The sequence below is a fragment of the Macaca mulatta genome, chromosome 9 (assembly GCF_049350105.2).
Source record: "Macaca mulatta isolate MMU2019108-1 chromosome 9, T2T-MMU8v2.0, whole genome shotgun sequence".
Lineage (NCBI taxonomy): Eukaryota > Metazoa > Chordata > Mammalia > Primates > Cercopithecidae > Macaca > Macaca mulatta.
Window position 1 is genome coordinate 142,188,744 of NC_133414.1, and position 22,218 is coordinate 142,210,961.

Below are 22,218 nucleotides of genomic sequence, written 5' to 3' on the forward strand. Positions count from 1 at the left end.
AGAAGGTGAAAGTCTTTCTAACCTGTTCAGAATGCGGAGGAAGAGGGAAGCCAGTCAGTCTCTTCCTTGCCTCTTTTGTTTTTCACTCTGGTTTGTGTGCTCCTCCATTCCTGCTTCTGTCTTGAGTGGATAAGTACTAGGAAAGCCATAGTTGTGACTGTGGATTAACTCAATTGGTTTAGCACATTGAAAATACTATTTAGGACTTAGTACTGGTTTAGGCAACAGGGCCAAAATATGTGTTGAAAGTCTTAGAAATGAATTATCAGGAGGGAGGTGCACCTTGTATTCCAAAGCCTGAATCCTTAAGATTTAAAAAAAAAAAAAAAGAAAAACCAAAGTCTTATTTTTTAAAACAAGAATCTGTGAGTTCAGAGTACATGTTATCCAGTATACTCATATATGGGGTTAAAAATAACATCAACTGTATTGGTCTTATGTCTCTTTTTATGTAAACTGAAAACAGAATTCTGACAGGATAATTCATTCGTGTAGTAGGTGATAAAATTTTCAGGCAGCTTCTGTAGCAATAAGTTTGCTTTGAATAGGTATTGTACTTAGATGGCTCAAAATACTGAACAGTATAGAAAGGTGTCCATTGAGAAGGCTCACCCCATTCCTCCGTTGTCACCCTTGTGTCCCACCACATAAGTAACTGCTTGTATTAATTTTGTATGAATCCTTCTAGTGTTTCTTTATGCAAATAGGGCAGATGTGAATATAGTGATTAGGTTTTTAAAATTTAAGGGCTTATTTAAAATTCCAATGAAATGTATAATGTAACTTTAGAGTGTAACCCTAAAATGTCCAATATAAATAATAGAAGGAGGGCATTAAAACTGCATGTTTGGTCAGTGATAAAAGATAATGATTACAAGTGAAATGAATGATTAAACATTTCAATCATAAGATTAATCGAGATGATGGTAATTGTTCTAAGTCTGCTTTTATGTGTATCATGTTACTGGTTTAGGTAACACATTGTTCTTAGTTGCTATCTGAATGATTTATTTAAAGTGACTATAGAATTACTTCTCACATTGGTACCAGACTTGGCAGTGAGATTTTAAGTTGTTCAAGTGCTTAAGTATCTCTGTGAGCCAAAGGTTGGAGGAGCCCTCAGCGATTTTGGGTTGTGGGGGATACCTGAGCCTGACTGCACCTGCCACTCATGAGGATGATGACAGCGTAAGATTGGTCATTCTTCCAGGAGTCATCACTTTCTGGAAATTCACTCTATAACATAGTTTTCTTTCATTAGCCATCATTAGGGGCAAAGGTAATTTGCATGGCATTTATAAGGTAGCTAATTAAAAGGTACTTGCTGAACAATAGTAAGTAAAAGAGAAGTAGAATGAGATATCATTGGTCTTTCCCAGTAAGAGAGGCATGCAGGCTGGGCGCCGTGGCTCACACCTGTAATCCCAACACCTCTTGAGGCTGAGGTGGGAGTATTGCTTGTGGCCAGGAGTTCAAAACCAGCCTGATGCACATAGCAAAACCATCTCTACACAAGAAAAACTAAAAAAGTTAGCTGTGCATGTTGGCGTGCACCTTTAGTCCCAGTTACTCGGGAGGATAAGGCAGAGGATTCCTTGAGCCCAGGAGGTCTCAAGGCAGTCACACCACTGGGTGACATAGGGTGAGACCGTGTCTGAAAAAAAAGGAATGTAGTTCATTTTAAAACTGCTTTCTTTTTGTTAATGAGAGTTTTTGGAAAGTTCTAGAGTATGAACTAATGTTCTTCTACTTTATCTTGTGTCTATTTGATTTCTTAGTCTTTTTTTTGGAGACAAGGTCTCACTGTTATTACCCAGGCTGTAGTTCAGTGGTGTAATCTTGGCTCACTGCAGCCTCTACCTTCCAGGCTCAAGCAATTTCCCCACCTTAGCCTCCCGAATAGCTGGTACTGCAGGTGTGCACCACCCTGCCCAGCTAATTTTTGTATTTTGCTTGTTGCTTAGGCTGGTCTTGAACTCATGGACTCAAGCAGACTGCCTACCTTGGCCTCCCAAAGTGCTCGTAGTACAGATGTGAGCCACTTTGCCCTTCAGTCTTTTTTTTTTTTTTAATGATAAAATAATTTGGCATTTTTGGCTTGTAAAGGGATCAGTTCTTTTTTGTGACTGGGATTTATAAAATCATTTAAATAAGTGATCATAAACTAGATATTTTTAAACAGGTTGTAAACTTTTGTGACTATCAATAATTTCTTATTTTGTAGGAGCTGGTAAAATAGAGTTAGAAGAGTTAGTCACCCATTTTTGGTCAGAGTAGTTAGTTTGTGCTCATTGGAATTGAATGCTGAAGGACAAGGTTTTCATATTTATTGCGTCCGAATCCCTCATTCTCTATATTGATGGTATGGTCGTAAAGTGTATTTGGGGTGGGGCACAGTGGTTCACACGTGTAATCCCGGCACTTTTGGAGGCTTCTTTGGGAGGCGTGAGTGGGAGGATTGTTCAAGGACATGAGTTTGAGACCAGCCTGACAACATAGCGAGACTTCATCTCTGCAGAATAAAAATTTAAAAAACTAACTGTGTACACCTGTTGCCCCAGCTACTTGGGAGGCTGGGGTGGGAGGATTGCTTAAGACTGGGAGTTAGAGGCTGCAGTGAGCTCTGATTGTGCCACTACACTCCAGCTTGGGTGACAGAGTGAGACCTTGTCTCTTAAAAAAAAAATTAAAAGTGCATCTGTACTCCTTTTGGGTGCTGTGTTTATAATGGGTGGTGTTCCATTTACCTGAGTCACTGACATGTATAGTGGGCTCTTCTGGGCTCCATCCTGAGGCTGTCACACCTCCAGTGGCACGGAAGAGATGATGTGGTATTTCTATCACTAAAAGGAGTTCAAGACCAGCTTGAGTAACATGGCGAAACCCTGTCTCTACTAAAAATACAAAATTTAGCTAGGTGTGGTGGCGTATGCCTGTCATCCCAGCTACTCAGGAGGCCGAGGCAGGAGAATCACTTCAACCCAGCAGGCGGAGCTTGCAGTGACCGGAGATCGCGCTGCTGCACTACAGCCTGTGCGACAGAGCGAGACTTTGTCTCGAAACAGAACAAAAAAGTCTTAGAGAAACCTTACGTTTATTCAGAATAAAATGAAATACTTAAAATATCTTAATGCCTTTTATTTTCAAATTACATTGTCAGTACCTTCTCTCATACTGATCCTTGTTTGTGTCTTTACCTAAAATAGGAGTACACCTTTGTCATTTAATTAATTGTTTGATAGAATCTTCCAAAATATGGTATCTGGCAGAGGGGATGGGAGAGAGGAAGAATAGCACAAGGCTTTGTTGGGTGCCTGCTGCTGGTTGTATTTGAGATCCAAATCAGCTATTTTGTATGAAAGTTTAGCTATTTTTTCCTGTAGCTTTTTGTTTGTCTCTGAACTTAGTCTGTGCCATGGGTTGCTTGCATCAGGAAATGCCCTACGTTTTTGTCTGTATTGTCATTCGATTCCTCTTTTCATTGTCTCCTTGACTAGATGTGAGATACTTGAGATGGGGACCTTTACCTTACCAGGTTTTCATTAGTAAAAAAATAATAATAATAATAGGGCTGGGCATGGTGGCTCACGCCTTTAATCCCAGCACTTTGGGAGGCTGAGGCGGGCGGATCACGAGGTCAGGAGATTGGGACCATCCTGGCTAACATGGTGAAACCCCGTGTCTACTAAAAATACAAAAAAAAACCCAGCCAGGTGTGGTGGCACGTGCCTCTATTCCCAGCTACTCGGGAGGCTGAGGCAGGAGAATCGCTTGAACCCGGGAGGCAGAGGTTGCAGTGAGCTGAGACCACATCACTGCATTCCAGCCTGGGCAACAGAGCAAGACTCCGTCTCAAAAAAAAAGAAAAAAATGACTTTCCTTTGTTGGGGTGGCTCCTGCTTTCCATGCAAGCCTTCCTGATCCCACTTCCAGCTTAGTACTCTCATCCTGCTAGGCTGTGGTATACTCATTTTACCATATCATGTGCTTCAGCGCAAACATTCTCAAAGTCAGACTTACCACCTGGCTGGTTGGTGAGATTTTATACTATTGTATTTTATTTGACATTAATTTTGTTTGTATAGTAGCTGCTGTACTTGCGTTTTATGTTGACTGTAATTTAAAATATACGATCAAGGTTATGGAGGAGTTATGTATTTAAATGTATTTTTGCTTCTTAAAAAACAGGAGGCCGGGCGCGGTGGCTCAAGCCTGTAATCCCAGCACTTTGGGAGGCCGAGACGGGCGGATCACGAGGTCAGGAGATCGAGACCATCCTGGCTAACACCGTGAAACCCCGTCTCTACTAAAAAATACAAAAAACTAGCCGGGCGAGGTGGCGGGCGCCTGTAGTCCCAGCTACTCGGGAGGCTGAGGCAGGAGAATGGCGTAAACCTGGGAGGCGGAGCTTGCAGTGAGCTGAGATCCGGCCACTGCACTCCAGCCCGGGCGACAGAGCGAGACTCCGTCTCAAAAAAAAAAAAAAAAAACAGGAATCTTTAAAGTTTATTCTTATTTTGAAAGTGCGACTGTCTTAAAGATACAGATTGCATTGTTGAATTTCTAAAGGTCTGTACAATCATAAATGTAAGTGTAGTTTATGTTTAATATCTGAGTGTATAATTATTTTGTGTAAACAGATAGTGTTGGGCAATCTTCTGAAGGATACCAACTAACTGTATAACCAGGTGCACGCTAACTAGTGGAATTAAACATTTTCAGTGTAAGAGAATGTTGGCCAATTTATTTGGCATCTTAAGAGAGCATATGTTGGATTTCATTCTACAGGAAGGAACTCTAAAAATGCTTCTCAGATAATTCTGGTAGAATTGTTAAATCTTAAAAAGACTGTAGGTTTTTATCTGTGCTATCTTGGTAATTTAAAAAACCCACAATTAACATGGTTTTATTAGCTGTTTCTGGGCTAAGTGTGGTGAAAGTCTTTAAAGAAGTTATCAAAACTTTTTTTAAAAAAATTATTATTATACTTTAAGTTCTAGGGTACAGGTGCACAACATGCAGGTTTGTTACATAGGTATACATGTGCCATGTTGGTTTGCTGCACCCATCAACTCATCATTTACATTAGGTATTTCTCAATGCTATCCCTCAGCTCCCCACCCCCAGCAGGGCCCTGGTGTGTGATGTTCCCCTCCCTGTGTCCATGTGTTCTCATTGTTCAGCTCCCACTTATGAGTGAGAACATGCGGTGTTTGATTTTCTGTCCTTGTGATTGTTTGCTGAAAATGATGGTTTCCAGCTTCATCCATGTCCCTGTAAGGACATGAACTCATCCTTTTTTAGGGCTGCCTAGTATTCCATGGTGTATATATATGTGCCACATTTTCTTTATCCAGTTTGTTATTGTTGGTTTAAAGTCTCTTTTATCAGAGACCAGGATTGCAGTCTCTGCTTTTTTTGCTTTCCATTTGCTTGGTAGGTCTTCCTCCATCCCTTTATTTTGAGCCTGTGTTTGTCTTTGCATGTGAGATGGGTCTCCTGAATACAGCACACTGATGGGTCTTGACTCTTTGTCCAATTTGCCAGGCTGTGTCTTTTAGTCTTTTAATTGGGGCATTTAGCCCACTTACATTTAAGTAATTTTGTTATGTGTGAATTTTTTTTTTTTTTTTTTTTTGAGTTGGAGTCTCACTGTTGCCCAGGCTGGAGTGCAGTGATGCGATCTTGGCTCACTGCAACCTCCGCCTTCTAGGTTCAAGAGGTTCTTCTGCCTCAGTCTCCTGGGTAGCTGGGATTACAGGCACCCGCCACCATGCCCAGCTAATTTTTGTATTTTTAGTAGAGACAGGGTTTCACCATGTTGGCCAGTCTGGTCTCGAACTCCTGACCTCAAATTATCCACCTGCCTTGGCCTCCCAAAAGTGCTGGGATTACAGGTATGAGCCACCATGCCCAGCCTGTATGTGTGAATTTGATTCTGTCATTATGATGCTAGCTGGTAATTTTGCCTGTTCATTAATGCAGTTTCTTCATAGTGTCAATGGTCTTTTACCATTTGGCCTGTTTTTGCAGTGGCTGGTACGGGTTGTTCCTTTCCATGTTTAGTACTTCCTTCAGGATCTCTTGTAAGGCAGGCCTGGTGGTGACAAAATTTCTCAGCATTTGCTTGTCTTTAAATGATTTTATTTCCCCTTCACTTATGAAGCTTAGTTTGCCTGGATATGAAATTCTGGGTTGAAAATTCTTTAAGAATGTTGAATATCGGCCCCCACTCACTTTTGGCTTGTAAGATTTCTGCGGATAGATCCACTGTTAGTCTGATGGGCTTCCCTTTGTGGGTAACCCAGCCTTTCTCCCTGGCTGCCCTTAACATTTTTTCCTTAATTTCAACCTTGGTGAATCTGATAATTATGTGTCTTGGGGTTGCTCTTCTCCAGGAGTATCTTTGTGGTGTTCCCTGTATTTCCTGAATTTGAATGTTGACCTGCCTTGCTAGGTTGGGTAAGTTCTCTTGGATAATACCCTGAGGAGTGTTTTCTAACTTGGTTCCATTCTCCCTGCCACTTTCAGGTACACCAATCAAATGTAGATTTGGTTTTTTCACATAGTGCCATATTTCTTGGAGGCTTTGTTCATTTCTTTTCACTCTTTTTTCCTCTAATCTTGTCTTCTCACTTTATTTCATTAATTTGATCTTCAATCACTGATATCCTTTCTTCCGCTTGATCGAATCGGCTAGTGTGAAGCTTGTGTATGCTTCACGCAGTTCTTGTACTGTGGTTTTCAGCTCCATCAGGTCATTTAAGCTCTTCTCTACACTCACTATTCTAGTTAGCCATTTGTCTAACATTTTTTCAAGGTTTTTAGCTTCCTTGTGATGGATTAGAACATGCTCCTTTAGCTAGGAGAAGTTTATTATTACCGACCTTCTGAATCCTACGTCTGTCAACTCGTTGAACTCATTCTCTGTCAAGTTTTGTTCCCTTGCTGACAAGGAGTTGTGTTCCTTTGGAGGAGAAGAGGCATTCCTGGTTTTTGGAATTTTCAGCCTTTCTGTTCTGATGTCTCCCCATCTTTGTGGTTTTATCTACCTTTGGTCTTTGAAGTTGGTGACCTACAGATGGGGTTTTGGTGTGGATGTCCTTTTTGTTGATGTTGATGCTATTCCTTTCTGTTTGTTAGTGTTCCTTCTAACAGGCCCCTCAGCTGCAGGTCTGTTGGAGTTTGCTGGAGGTCCACTCCAGACCCTGTTTGCCTGGGTATCACCAGTGGAGGCTGCAGAACAGCAAATATAGCTGCCTGACCTTTCCTCTGGGAGCTTCATCCCAGAGGGGCACCCGTCTGTATGAGGTGTCTGTCGGCCCCTACTAGGAGGTGTCTCCCAGTGGGGCTATACGGGGGTCAGGGACCCACTTGTCTGTTATTGGAGCTCGAACGCCATGCTGGGAGAACCACCTGCACTCTTCAGAGCTGTCAGGCAGGGATGTTTAAGTCTGTAGAAGCTGTCTGCTGCCTTTTGTTCAGATATGTCCTGCCCCCAGGGGTGGAATCTAGAGAGGCAGTAGGCCTTGCTGAGCTGCGGTGGGGTGCAGTTCGAGCTTCCCTGCCACTTTGTTTACACTGTAAGTATAGAACTGCCTATTCAAGCCTCGGCAATGGCGGACGCCCCTCCCCCAGCCAAGCTTCAGTGTCCCAGGTCGGTCTCAGACTGCTGTCTAGCAACGAGCAGGGCTCCATGGGCGTGGGACCTACTAAGCCAGGCACCAGAGGGAATCTCCTAGTCTGCCAGTTGCGAAGACCGTGGGAAAGGTGCAGTATTTAGGCAGAAGTGTACCATTCCTTCAGGTGCAGTCACTCACAGCTTCCCTTGACTAGGACAGGGAAATCCCCCAACCCCTTGTACTTCCCGGGTCAGGTGACGCCCCGCCCTGCTTTGGCTCGCCCTCCGTGGGCTGCACCCACTGTCCAACCAGTCCCAATGAGATGAACCTGGTACCTCAGTTGGAAATGCAGAAATCACCCGTCTTCTGCGTCGGTCTTGCTGGGAGCTACAGATTGGAGCTCTTCCTATTTGACCATATTGGAAGCGATCTCCGCCTAAGCTATCAAAACTGTTACTTTAAATTTCTATTGTGAGATTTATATTTGGCTGTTTGTCAAAGATTTTGATTTTGAAATTCTTTTTTTTTTTTTTTAATATCACACATCACAGAGTAGAAGGAAGCCTCTTTTGGAGGTTTAACCAAATGTTCCTGAATAGCAGGTTTAAGTGTTCTCTCTTTAGTCTTGCGGCTCAGTGCCATCATTGGCAAGTGGCCATCCCCATTCTTGGCTTAGGTATACTGACCCCCTTTGTTTACTATTCTATCAAAATTTATTTATCAAACACTAAATGCCACACAGTAGTCTAGGCACTGAGGATACAAAACATAACACTAAGGGTCACAGACAACAAACGGTAGACATATATGTTATCAAGGTAATTTTAGGTAGTAATAAGTTCTGCAAAAGAAAGAAATAGGCTATGAAAAATGGGAACTGGGATAGGTGGGATACTTTATTTAGATTGGACTGGAAGGTGTATCTAAGGAAGAGAGTTCTTTTTTTTATTAAGAGACAAGGTCTCACTCTGTCACCCAGGCCAGGGTGCAGTGGCGTGATCATAGCTCACTGCAGCCTCAAACTTCTGAACTCAAGCATTCCTCCCACCTTGGCCTCCCAAAATACTGGGATTACAGGTGTGAGCTACTGTGCCAGCAGGGCCATCAGGAGAATGAAAAGGAGCCAGCCCTTGGGAGAGCTAGGAAGAGCTTTTAACCGAAGTACAGAGTGTCAGAGCAGAAGGCTAGTGGGGCTGGAGAGTGGTGAGGGAGGGGAGAATGTGACATGAGGTTGGAGTGGCAGGCAGGGGTCAGTGACCTTGTGGGGAATGATAACATTCAGGTCTTATTCCAAGTGCAGTAGCAATGACACAGTTCCATTCCTGTCATAAGTCAGTTACTCTGGCTGCTGGGTGGAGAATGGTTTGAAGGGGGAAGGGTGCAGAATAGAAGCAGGTACCTCAGTTAGCAGGCTGCTAGGCCAGGTGAGAGATGAAATGATGTCATGGTCTGAGTGGGATTATATTTTGGAGGGGAGCCCAGAAAACCTGTTGATGGAGTAGATGTGAGAGTGAGAGAAATGGATTAATCAAGGTTGTCTCCTTTTTGATTTGAGGAACTGGATGGATTTTGTGAGATAGAGATGCCTTGGGGGAGGAACAGGTTTAGTGAGAGGTGTTTGATAGAGCTCTGAGTGCAGATGTTGAGTGTATAGTCTGGAGGTGAGGGGAGAGGCCTGGGCTGGGAAGAACTTGGGAGTTATAATAGCAGCGTCATTTAGAGCCATAGGATCGGATGAGCCCACTCCAGGACAGTGAGTGTGGATAGGCATAGAAGAGGATTCAGAACCAAGGCTGGCACATGCTGGTGTTCAGAGGCTGCCAGAGATGACAGAAATGGACAGAGTCTGAGCAGTTCGGGAGGGCAGAGGAAACATGGAGAGCCAAGTGGAAGGTGTTGCAGGAAGGTGGTTGTGGTCACTGTTACTGAAGGTTACTGAAGGGTCTGTGGAATGAAGAAAGGGCAGCAGCCATGAAGTGGAACGTGGTGTAGGGAGGCGCTTGGCTCCAGAGACACACTGCCTCCATCACTCAACGGTTTGTAATTGTCCTAGTCCATTTGTGCTACTGTAATAGAATACCTTAGACTGAGTAATTTTTAAGCAACAGATTTATTGTTCACAGTTCTAGAGGCTGGGAAATCCAAGATCAAAGCACCAGCAGATTCAGTGTCTGGCAAGGGCTTGCTCTCTGTTCCCAAAATGGCACCTTGTTGCCGTGTCCTCACTTGGCAGCAGGAGAATAAGGGCAAAAACAGACTAGCCAGCCTCAAACCCTTTTATAGTGGCACTGTTCCCATCCATGAGGGCAGAGCCCTCTTGGCCTAATCACCTCCCAAAGGTCCCCTCTTAATTGCTATCACCTTGGATGTTAATTTCCAGCATACGAATTTAGGAGGGACATATACATTCAAACCATGGCAGTGATCTAGGTCAAGTTATTGAACCTCTTTAAGTTCCAGTTTCTTCTGTAAAATGGATGTTAAAGACAGTACCTGTTATTGTGAGGATTAAATGAGTCTATACATGAAGCACACTTAGAATAGTATCTGGCCCAGAATAAATTGTAGCTATTTGCTGTTACTATCACAGTGGCCTCTGATGACCCCTGCTCAATAAAAGTAGAATAGAGAGAGGATTCCCCGTCTCTGGATTTACCTGATGCTTCCCTTTCTTTCTCCATAGACACATATCAGGTGGGACTGGTCCCAAGGTTTAGATTCTTGGTATAGTAAGCAAGTGGTTCCCACTTGAGGCATTTTGCCTAGATTCTGTTTTGGAAATGTTCATGTTTGGTTGGTCCTGAAGTGTATAAATCCTACTTTGACATGTAATCTTTCTTTTTGATTGTAGTAGTAGAAAAAATTAACCATGGTATAGTGAAAAAAGCACAGGTTTTATAGTCAAACAAACTTGGATTTGTTTCTCAGCTCTGCCATTTATTAGCCGTGTATCTTTGGGCAAGTTACCCAAGTTATCTCCTGTGTTAATTAGGGTTCTCTAGAGAAACAGAACTAACTAAATAGGATAGGTACAGATAGATGTGAGGGGATTTAGGAGGCTGAGAAGTCTTGCCATCTGCCCTCCACTCTCTGGAGAACTAGGGAAGCTGGTGGCGTGGCTCAGTCCAAGTCTGAAGGCCTGAGAACCTGGGGGGCCGGTGATGCAAGTCTTGCAGTCTAAGGGTTGGAGAACCTAGAGCTCTGATGTCCAAAGACAGAAGATGGATATCTCAGCTCCAGGAGGGAGGAATGGGGCAGGAGGGGTGGGGGATGGGAGTGTGCGGAGGAGAGGGAGGGAGAGAGAAAGAGGGAGAAAGACAGGATTTGCTTTTTTGCTTTTCCTCTGCATTTTTTTTTTCCTAGTTCTTTTCAGGCCTTCAACTTACTGGATGGTGCCCCTCCCCCCTACCATATTGCGTGAGAATGGATCTTCCTTACTCAGTCTACCGATTCAAATGCCACTCTCTTCCCGAAACAGCCTCACAGCCATGCTCAGCAGTAATGTTTTAACAGCTGTCTGGGTATCTCTTAACCCATTCAAGTTGAAACCTTAAATCAACCATTGCACCTCCTCTTTAACCACTTATTAACTTGAGATGATAACATGCTAAAATTTTGCACCTTTCAAAATTGTCTGTAGGCTAGGTTGTTTTATGTTAAGGCCTTCTCATAGTTTATGGCACAGAGTAGGTCGCCCATGAACGATAGCTATTTCTGGTCATCTTTGAGCTCTTCTGAATGCAGATCCTTTAAAAATGTTTATATATTTATTTTCTGTTTTCATTGTTAAAACTGTTACGTTAAATCCAACAAAGTATTTGTAATGAATTTTAGTGCTGCAACGGTTTTAGGACTTCAGTCAGATGCCCTTGATGTTCTGGAGAACTCTTTTGCCTTAAATGATATTCCTGTTGCCTTCTTCTGAAGATTTGTCTGTTACCATTGCCTCTGTGTTATGAAGATCTCTTCTTTTGGGAGCTGATTGAGTGGAGGCAGTTGTGGTAGTTCTCAGCCTTCAGCAGGAATTGTAAGAGGTCGTTTACTTCTCAGAATAATTGTTACTCCACTGGAAACCAGCAGGAATGTAAGAATATAAGAAGAAATCAGATTTTTTTTTTTTTTTTGAGACAGTGTTTTGCTTAGTCGCCCCGGCTGGAGTGCAATAGTGCGATCTGGGCTGACTGCAACCTCTGCCTCCTGGGTTCAAGTGATTCTCCTGCCTCAGCATCCCAAGTAGCTGGGATTACAGGCACCCGCCATCATGCCTGGCTAAGAAATCAGATTTTAAAAGATTGGAATTTGTTTTTATGAGTCAGGGTGCTACCTGTTTTGTTCTGGTTTAAGATCACATTACCTTGTTTCTACTTAGTATTGCCCTGTTTTTAGATTTGTATTACTTTTTGATTAGAATTCAGTTGTACTAAAGGAAGGGCCGTTTTCTGATCCTTGCACAATGCCCAGTGCGTAGTGGGCACTCCATAGATGTTAGTTGAAAGACAGAAAATAATGAGCTGGAGGATGGTAATGTAGGCATGCCCTACTCGTCAACCTTTCTGGTCATCTTTGATCTGAGTGTGCTGTTGTGTAAAAGAAAATAGCACAAACGTCTTTAAAACTTTTGAGAGTCTGTACTAAATCGCTGTCTCAGAATGCCTTATCTTTTTGTTCTTTTTTCAGATTATTAGACGTTGTTGATTTTATGGAATTTTCATATAAGTACATTTTAAAAATGGAAACAATTAAAAATATTGTTGCACAAGGGTTTTCTAAAATATTAAAAATTAAGGTAGTAAAAGAGCACCCAAGAATGTAGGAGATAGAGGATAAAAACCAAATACATATGACTTTGCTTCCCACTTTATCTGCAAACTTTATTTGTGTAGATATAACCTGATTGGGTAAGGCTCTAAATAAAAATAGTATTTCAAGCCCAGTGGAAATCTTTTACTCTTGGAAAAATACAGTGTATATATTTTAAAAACTTTTAACAATATAATTTATCAATAAATTTTATTTCCTGCAGGTATAATGTGAATACAGATTTTTATTGGTTTCAAAAAGTTTATATTAAATTGACAGTCCTATGAGGGAAGGATATATCTTGGTATTTCTCAAAGTATATCGTTTATAAAGACCTACATAAATAGCTTACAGTAATTGTGCTCTAATTATTTAGAAATTCTGTTACTAAATATGTTTTAAATTCATGCATCAGATATCACATCCTGTCTTGTTGAGGGGCCTCAAGGAAATTATCAAACAATGTAGTCATCTTATTTAAAAGGCATTTACATTGTAAATAGACTGGAAGCAAGTAAGCTAGCAAGTTATCTGCCTAGTGTCCAGCAGCCTTGCAGGAGTTAAAAGCAAAATTTATCAGACATCAATAGTTTATTGAAAAAATAGTCCTTTTTGCTTCATAATTTGCAGAAGGCTGCAACTGTCAGTCATGATGTACTGCCTCTTGAAATTAGTCAATAGAGCAAACAGCAAGAATTGCTGTGGGCAGAAAATAAGCACTGTAATCATGACATAACTGGGGTCAGTGATTTATGGATTTCAATATAGTAGTAGCTGCATATGATTGAAAATTTACTAGGTCACTAGTGCACCAAAAATTTTATTCACAGCCTCCAGGCATCTTTTGAAATGTGCAACAAAATAAAAACCTCTGAACCTGTTTTGACACTGCAAACTCAGTGGATGACATGCCAGCCCAGTGAGTCTCATTTAAATGTAAATGTGTCATAAACTTTTGTACCATACTCTTTAAAAATGCCAACTACTTGAAGGAATATTGCATGTGAAACTGATTTACATATCAAAGTAGAGAAAAAGGACCTTGTAATAATCAAGTTTGAATTCTTTTATTTTAAAGTTGGAAGCTGAAGGTGTTCCTGAAGTATCTGAAAAATATGAAATTAGCTCTGTTCCCACTTTTCTGTTTTTTAAGGTAAGGATAAAGGTGGTACAAGAGATTATCCATTTGTAGGGTGCCATGGGGCTACCTATTTTGTTTCTTTACCCTCTCCCTAATCCCCGAATATTAGGTGTTTGGCTGTTTCTGGCCCTCCACCTTTCTTCTGATAGTCTCATTTTTGCACCCATGCTGAAAAAGAAGACCATGCCAGCTGCTTGCCAACATCTTACATGGACTGTGTAGGGCCAGCAGCCAGAATCAAGAGCTTCTTGATCAAAATTCAGATATGTGGTGTGGAACCCCAGTGTTCCCTGAGTTGGTTAAATTGGTTGTTCAGAGCATGTGCCTGGACATAATGGAACCTCTGACTGGTTCTGGTTTGATGAATGAGTCTTAGGAAGCATGTGCACAACTGTGCTGGGCACCCATGGGTGTCATCGTAGTTCCCCAAATGCCTCATTTATACTTAATAATAGATTCATCCCAGCCAGTGTGGGGGCCGTCTTTTTTGTATTATATTAGACTGACCTGATTTGACTTTGAGATGTTGTGGTGTTTTCTCTGTGTGTTTCCAAGAAAAGAAAAAAAATTATTATGTATTTCTAAAATTGAGATGCAGTGCAGGCAGTTGGCAATGAGGGTTTCTTTTTTTACATCTCCAGTAATACTGTTGTCCCCTTTAAAAATTTGCTAGAACAATGTCATTATTATGGAATGCTGCACGTATTCTAAATAACTTTTTAAACTTTAGAATTCTCAGAAAATCGACCGATTAGATGGTGCACATGCCCCAGAGTTGACCAAAAAAGTTCAGCGACATGCATCTAGTGGCTCCTTCCCACCCAGCGCTAATGAACATCTTAAAGAAGATCTCAACCTTCGCTTGAAGAAATTGACTCATGCTGCCCCCTGCATGCTGTTTATGAAAGGAACTCCTCAAGAACCACGCTGTGGTAAGAAGCTGCCTTTAAGATAATATAAACAAAATGGGTGCTTTCCCAGAACAGGGTATGGTTGAGATGGGCATCCTCTTTCCAAGCTATACTATACATCTTATACTTGTGTTCACATACCTTTAAAATCAGAAAGTTTATAACTCCCAGTGACACTATAGAAGAATTAGTTTGCAGGCCGGGCGTGGTGGCTCACACCTGTAATCCCAGCACTTTGGGAGGCTGAGACGGGCGGATCACAAGGTCAGGAGATCGAGACCATCCTAGCTAACACGGTGAAACCCCATCTCTACTAAAAATACAAAAAAAAATTTAGCCGGGCGTGGTGGCGGGCGCCTGTAGTCCCAGCTACACGGGAGGCTGAGGCAGGAGAATGACGTGAACCCGGGGGGCGGAGCTTGCAGTGAGCCGAGATCACGCCACTGCACTCCAGCCTGGGCGACAGAGCGAGACTCCGTCTCAGAAAAAAAAAAAGAAAAGAATTAGTTTGCATTATGGACTCAGAATGTTTGAACCAAAAGGAGTCTTGGAACTCATTGAATTCAGATTTTTGCTTTATACTTAAGTCCTCAGACTCAAAGATAGAGGTGACTTGCCCAAGATCACCTGGTAAGCAGAGTTAGGATTAGGTTCCAACTGCTATATTGCTGTCTCTTTTGCCTGTTTAGCTGCTTTTGCTGTTAGCAGTTATTTTTTCTTTCTTGGCAGCCTCCTGTTTTTCACCTAGTTCAGATTCAGCAATTAAAAAATTTGTGGAATATTTTAGTGTTTTTGTGTCCACCCTGTGTGCTTTTGCCTCCCCTGCGTCATCACTGTCTAATGATTCTCTTCCCGCATTGCTGTCATTTCCAGTTTATAGCTGCTAGTAATGGAAAGATTCCGAAATCTTGGCCTGTAGTCACTCTTACTTTCTGTACACATGGATGCTTATAATTTTGTCCTTAAGTAAGTTTTAGAGTTATTTGACCCCTCTGGTACTGGGTTTATGTTATTTTCTTTTTACTGTGCCTAGTACAACATTAGTATGCTGCATAATTGAGCATTTAATGCCATTTGATGATGCTGTTGAGACTCTAAGAGTATTTGTATCAACTACACGGGAGGGACTTCATTAAGATGGGGCAGTAACATTGAGTATGCTCCTAATGTGATTACAGCATGTCCAGAGTGACTTTATAAAGATAGCCAAGCTTCTAGTGTGAATTTGATTCTAAATTCTTCCCTGTAGGGCTATTAAATTACATATTAGGTTATGATTATGTCTAGTTTTAAAACTAAAGTTTCATGATGAATTCTTATTTTTTCGAGATGGATTTTCGCTCTTGTTGCCCAGGTTGGAGTGCAATGGTGCGATCTCAGCGGGCCGCAACCTACATCTCCTAGGGGTCAAGCGATTCTCCTGTCTCAGCCTCCCGAGTAGCTGGGATTACAGGTGCCTGCCACCACGCCCGGCTAATTTTTTTGTATTCTTAGTAGAGACAGGGTTTGTCTGTGTTGGTCAGGCTAGTGTCGAACTCCTGACCTCAGGTGATCCACCTGTCTCGGCCTCCCAAAGTGCTGGGATTACAGTCGTGAGCCACCTGTGAATTCTGTCTTAAAAATATCTTTTGTGGCCGGGCGCGGTGGCTCAAGCCTGTAATCCCAGCACTTTGGGAGGCCGAGTCGGGCGGATCACGAGGTCAGGAGATCGAGAACATCCTGGCTAACACGGTGAAACCCCGTCTCTACTAAAAATACAAAAAACTAGCCGGGTAAGGTGGCGGGCGCCTGTAGTCCCAGCTACTCGGGAGGCTGAGGCAGGAGAATGGCGTAAACCCGGGGGGCGGAGCTTGCAGTGAGCTGAGATCCGGCCACTGCACTCCAGCCTGGGCGACAGAGCGAGACTCCGTCTCAAAAAAAAAAAAAAAAAAATATCTTTTAGTTCTGCCTAAAAAATTTCACTGCCAGTATTTATGTGTCACATAATGCCTGCTGTTTATGTATTGCAAAGCTAACTTAGTCTGTACTAAACTAAAGGTAGCAACAGATAGTCTCTGTTGCGTTTGTTATTTTGTTTTTAACGGGGGTTGCAAATGGTTCACATTCACCTTCTTCCATGAAACATGAAAATCATTTCTTGTACTTTATGTGGTAGCCACTAAATGGGAACTTACCACTTCAGTCGAATGGATCGTATTCAGCACCTTCATTCAGATCTCAGGTACAGTAGAACTGGCTATGAAATGTGAGTGAAGCACACCTACAGTGAAATCTCTACAATATTGTCTCCTTTGGGGTTGAACAGCAGCAGTCTCAGTCTTTTCTGAATGATAAAACTAATGAAAAGGCAGGTGGCAACACTGAAGCTTGGGGAAGGGGTGCTCAGAGGAGAAGGGTGTCCTGGGAAGTGTGCTACACTGGACGTCATGCCAGGCGAGCCTCAGGCCCACCCCTGCGGCCTTAGCAACTTTGGAGACAAGTCAGGTACCCTCCTTATGCCTTTAATTCCTTCTAGTGCTGTTGGGAATAAGATTGGCTGTTGGAGCCAATCTTGGAGGGCCTTTTCAGTGCAGATATTGTATGATTATTCAAGTAAATTAGAGAGAAACTTAGAAATTATAATTTTTCTGCTTACCTTTCACTTTATTAAACTGAATTTAGAATATACTAGCATTTTTATATTTATGTTAAACTTATATTATTTAAATTATATTTATATTATTATAATGGAGTGACATTTGGAAGACTGAACAAATAATAGAATAAAAAAGAAACTTTGAAATAGTTCAGGGCTGGGCGTGGTGGCTCCCGCCTGTAATCCCAGCACTTCAACAGGCTGAGGTGGGCGGATCGCTTGAGGTCAGGAGTTTGAGACCAGCCTGGCCAACATGGCAAAACCCTGTCTCTACTAAAATACAGAAATTAGCTGGGCGTGGTGGCATGCTGTAATTCCAGCCACTTGGGAGACTGAGGCAGAAGAAGCACTTGAACCTGGGAGGCAGAGGTTGCATTGAGCCGAGATTGAGCCACTACACTCCAGTCTGTGTGACAGAGTGAAACTCCTTCTGAAAACAAAACAAAACAGAACAAAACACATTTCGAGCCATCTGAAAACATGGTGTTATAGATATTTAATACAAGACAATAAATATTTTGAGATACATATGATTGAACGGTTAGTTTCTTCTTTCAAAGTACTTGTTTTCTATATAATTTTTATAACTACATTTTCAATGGGTTTTTCTGTTTCCTGATATTTTCTGTTACATGTCTTTCTGTCTTACATAGTAAATAGATCATTTAAGAATGTTGCTGTTCTTTAATAAAATACTTAGGATTAATTGGAAAATATTTTTAAACTGTTTTCTTATGGGAATGTAAGTCCCCTGGACCCTCTGCTGTTCCTTTCCGAGCCTGCTTAGTGGAGCGTTGTTTTTGCTCTTCTGCTGGCATTTTAGAGAAGGGTGTAGGCAAAGCCCCCTTTATAAAAGCACTGGCCGTCTCATCTTGTGAGCACGCATGTGGCTGCTCTTTCCTTATTTTGCACTAAATTAGCTTTGAAAGCGCTACCTCTGCTAACACCGCTGAACTCCACTGTGGAGTATAACGACGTCTGTTTAGTTGGTCCCCACCTTGCTTTCTGCTAATCAGAAAAACATGAATGAAAAACATTTAAATTTTATATCTAGAAAACCTTGAAAGCCATTTTTAGGGTTTCTGCTGGAGCCCCATTGGACTCAGCCCAGCTCCTGCACAGGTCATGTCTCCATCTTCTTATCCTTCACGTGGGCTCTGCCTGCAGAATTGTATGGTGTGTTATGAGCCTGACATGTAGATAGGGTCTTAGTTGAAAAGAATTGGATTGTCCTTATTCGTGATCCTCATGAAGACAGGAAAATGCTTGTTTTAGGAAGAGTTTCCAGAAGCACTGAAGTATATGTCATCTTAAACAGAATCTTAAATCCTTGAGCAGGTTAATTATTTGGGAATTCTTATAGCTATTTCAGTTAACAAAGCTTTTAGCAAAGCAAAAGGTATTTAAGTCATAGTCAGATATTCCTCCTGCAGTGAGAGTCATCCAACCCGGCTCTTACTTTTAAATCAGTATCAGGCACAAAATCAGGTTTCAAAGATGTTTTTTAGGGTTTATTGTTAGGTAGTGATGAGATGCAGTGTTAGGCACCTATTCACATCATGAGTAGAAATGACTGGGGGTGGAAATGGGGATTCTGTGGCAGTTAAACATTACTTTTCTATATTTAAATATTTTTATTGCATGCATGCATTTTTCTTAAAAAAAAGTGTGTAAATATTTTGTTACTAGAATAAAGCCTTCTTGCCATCTTATCCTGAAGCATAACATTTCTAGTCTGCCACTTTAACCCTTAAAAATGAAACACTACCAATCAATCTTCCTAGTCTGCATGTAATTGCCTAAAGCTAAAATAAAGCTTTTTCTCAGCCAGTTACAGTAAAAATGAGTTAATATATTGGCAACAGAATAACCATCAGCAATCAGCCGTTAGCCGTTTACTAATGAACTCCCAGATGAATAAAAAAATTTCAGAATCAGTGTTTTACTTCAGGCTGTACATGAACTTCACACTTCAGATGTAGAAAAAGCAACTTACATGCTATACAAATAAATACTAGTGCTTCATCTCAATAAACTGCAGATTTGGAAAATGTTTGGAGCTCACTTGTAGATCCATGTTTTAATAGTAAATATGATTTTGGGTGACATCAGTAAAGCCCTTTCTTGCAATTAATCTTATATTGAATTTTATGGTTTGATTTTGTTTAAAAACAATTGCTGATACTACTAAGTCTTTTAGAAATTTTGAATCTGAAGAATAGGTTCTTTTCCAGTGAATTATAACTGTGTTTGAGAAGAAGAATGAGGCATGAAAGAGTAGGGCCCTACAAAGTACTGGGAACAATGGAGAAGAATTAGCTTATGGAAAGAAAAATACTTTTTTTTTCCAGACTAGGCTAATAGGTTTATAAAAGACTGATATTCACACTCTTATTCTTCAGTTCTAATGTCATAATAAGATGATGTCAAAAAAGTACAGAATAAAAATGTGTCACAAAAGTATAATAAAATCATGGAACATAAAATTGTCACTATAGTGTAGTAAAAAAAATTACATTACATACTTTAGGGAATGTAAATAGTTTTAAAAAAGAAACTGTCAAGTTATGACATGAGAATGAATACCGTCAATCTATTGATGGTTCATATATAACAACAGAGAAGATAGCTTTAAAATTCAATGTACTGTGTGTGTTTCAGACTACAGGAGAACACAAGCCTTCTTGATTTTTAATTTATCCTACTTAGAGATAGTGAAGATTGAGAACTACCGAAGTGGGAACTCAGGAAGTAGTAAAATGGCAGTAGAAACGAAACAGCATTGGGTTTTTAGTATAGTCAAGTAGTAGTTAAAAATAACAATTGTAGAATTTTTTCCTCTGCCCAGAATTGATTCTTGTAGGTTCACAACAGGAAGGCTGGGAGGGACTGTCCAGAGCGTCAGGTCTCCTGATTACTAGGAAAGTGCTGAGCGGAGGCCACCCATGGCCTCATCATGTGTCACCTTGGTGGGTGGAGGGAGCAGGTGTCAGATTCAGATTTCTGTTTTTTTTTTAAAGACAGGGTCTTGCTCTATCACTCAGACTGAAGGCTGGAGTGCAGTGACAATCTCATAGCTTGCTCCAACCTCAGACTTCTGGTCTCAAGTGATCCTCTTACCTCAGTCTCCCTAGTCTCTGGGATTATGGGTATGCACCATCACCCTCAGGTCTCTGCTTTTTGGCTAGTGCTATTTCTTCTGTGACAAAAAATGTCCATGATATTGAAGAGTAACTTTAATAAATACACACACCACTTTTTTTTTTTTAATACTCACAATTGTGTCAAAAAGTTAAGTCATATCTGAGTGTGTGATATGGTTCAAGGTCAAATAAGGGGATCCAGGAATTTATTTTCTGTTTGTATACTATCCAGCCATGCTAATTAAATCACCAGCAAAATAAGGCAGGCGTCTATGTCCATTAGATGATGTGTATGCTGAACTAATGTATTATCATGTGTACATGTTTCGAGAGAGAGAAGCTAAGTGCTTTATTTTCTTTTTTTGTGTACAGGTTTCAGCAAGCAGATGGTGGAAATTCTTCACAAACATAATATTCAATTTAGCAGCTTTGATATCTTCTCAGATGAAGAGGTTCGACAGGGACTCAAAGCCTATTCCAATTGGCCTACCTATCCTCAGCTCTACGTTTCTGGAGAGCTCATAGGAGGACTTGATATAATTAAGGTTAGAATTGAGAAGTCTGTGCTTTGTAAATAAATTCCATTTAGAGCATACTTTTTAAAGTGTGATAAATCTAAGATACAAATTTCTTATGAATCTATATTTACTAATAAGAACCTGCAATGAATACACAGTATTTCTGATTAGTTGATTGATCAATAAGCTGTGTTATGGTGTGATCAAGGAGATTTATGTTATAATAATTTTTTTTTATAAAACTGACATGTGTGCTTATTTTAGGAGCTAGAAGCATCTGAAGAACTAGATACAATTTGTCCCAAAGCTCCCAAATTAGAGGAAAGGTAAGTGTTTTGGAAAGTTTTAAATAGTCTGTCATTTAATATGTTAAAAATATTTTAAAGTCCTCAGGTTTTGCATTGCTCTTTCTGTGTAGAAATCAAGGATTTGGTATTTGTATGCCAGAGGTCATAATTTCATTGTTTAGTCAAACTAGCCATGCAAACTTTGGCAAATCTAATTTGGATTGGAGAAATTTTAGCACCAACTTAATGATCATGTGGAGGACCTTCTTTGCTTTTATAGAAATGTCATTGTTTCTGTGGAACAACCAAATTTTGCTTACCTCTCTGCATTTCAGAGCCAGGGTCCAGTTGTCTTGTCACTGCTCCTTGGCGTAACCTCAGCACACTCGTGTTTTCCTGGGTGCAGCCTTGGTGACTGCTGCGGGTGCTGCCCCAACGCCAGAGCACTGAGTGACAAGTGGTGAGTGTGAAAAGCTCATCACCTCGCAACAAGCTTTGGGCACTTCTCATGGCCTTTCTAGACCACGAGAACTTACATGAGCAGGTTTTGGGGCTGTGAAACATGTATTTGTTTTGTCAAGGATCTCACTTGGCTTTTGGAGAAGTTCTCTTACAGAAACGTTGGACTTTGGTGTATAAGGCAACTTAATAGGATTTTTATTGCAGTAAATGTGAATTAATATAGAACTTTAAAGAGGAACTTACTATATCAGCAATCAGCCATTCATAGGTTGGGGCTGGAGATTGTAAGATAAACCTTCCTTTGGTAATTTTTTTTTGCCATGTAACATCTTGAGAATTTCTAAAAGTGTGTAATAATAATAATTACCTCATTTGTCTGTTGTTAATTAATAATTTCTATAAATAATGTTCCATTCCACGTATGTAAGGCTGATCTTTGAGTACTGCATTCTGTCCTGTGGTTTGTACCATTTTCTGCGTTCTTCGTGAGAGAGTGATGCTCCGCATCCCTTTGTTGACTCTGGGCGTCTTCATGTGTGGTTCTTGCCTGTAGCCTGGTGATGCCCATGGCCCATGGAGGCTGTGTGTTCTCCAAGGACAGCTGTGCTTTTTATATGCTTGTATTCGCTGTTCAGTTGATTTTCCTTCTCTGCTGAGTACACTTGCTGCTGTTAATGGCCTTGTCTCCATTGGGCCTTT

General features: G+C 41.1%; 1 protein-coding gene across 1 annotated transcript in view; it reads left to right on the plus strand.

The window, feature by feature from the left end:
• The window catches only part of GLRX3 (glutaredoxin 3), a 43,984-nt gene that overhangs the window by 10,454 nt on the left and 11,312 nt on the right, over nt 1–22,218 (plus strand). Inside the window, exons 3-6 of the mRNA XM_001090479.5 lie at nt 13,501–13,575; nt 14,294–14,495; nt 20,625–20,797; nt 21,035–21,096. Coding sequence (XP_001090479.1) covers nt 13,501–13,575; nt 14,294–14,495; nt 20,625–20,797; nt 21,035–21,096 — 512 coding nt within the window. The remainder of the gene's footprint in view (nt 1–13,500; nt 13,576–14,293; nt 14,496–20,624; nt 20,798–21,034; nt 21,097–22,218) is intronic.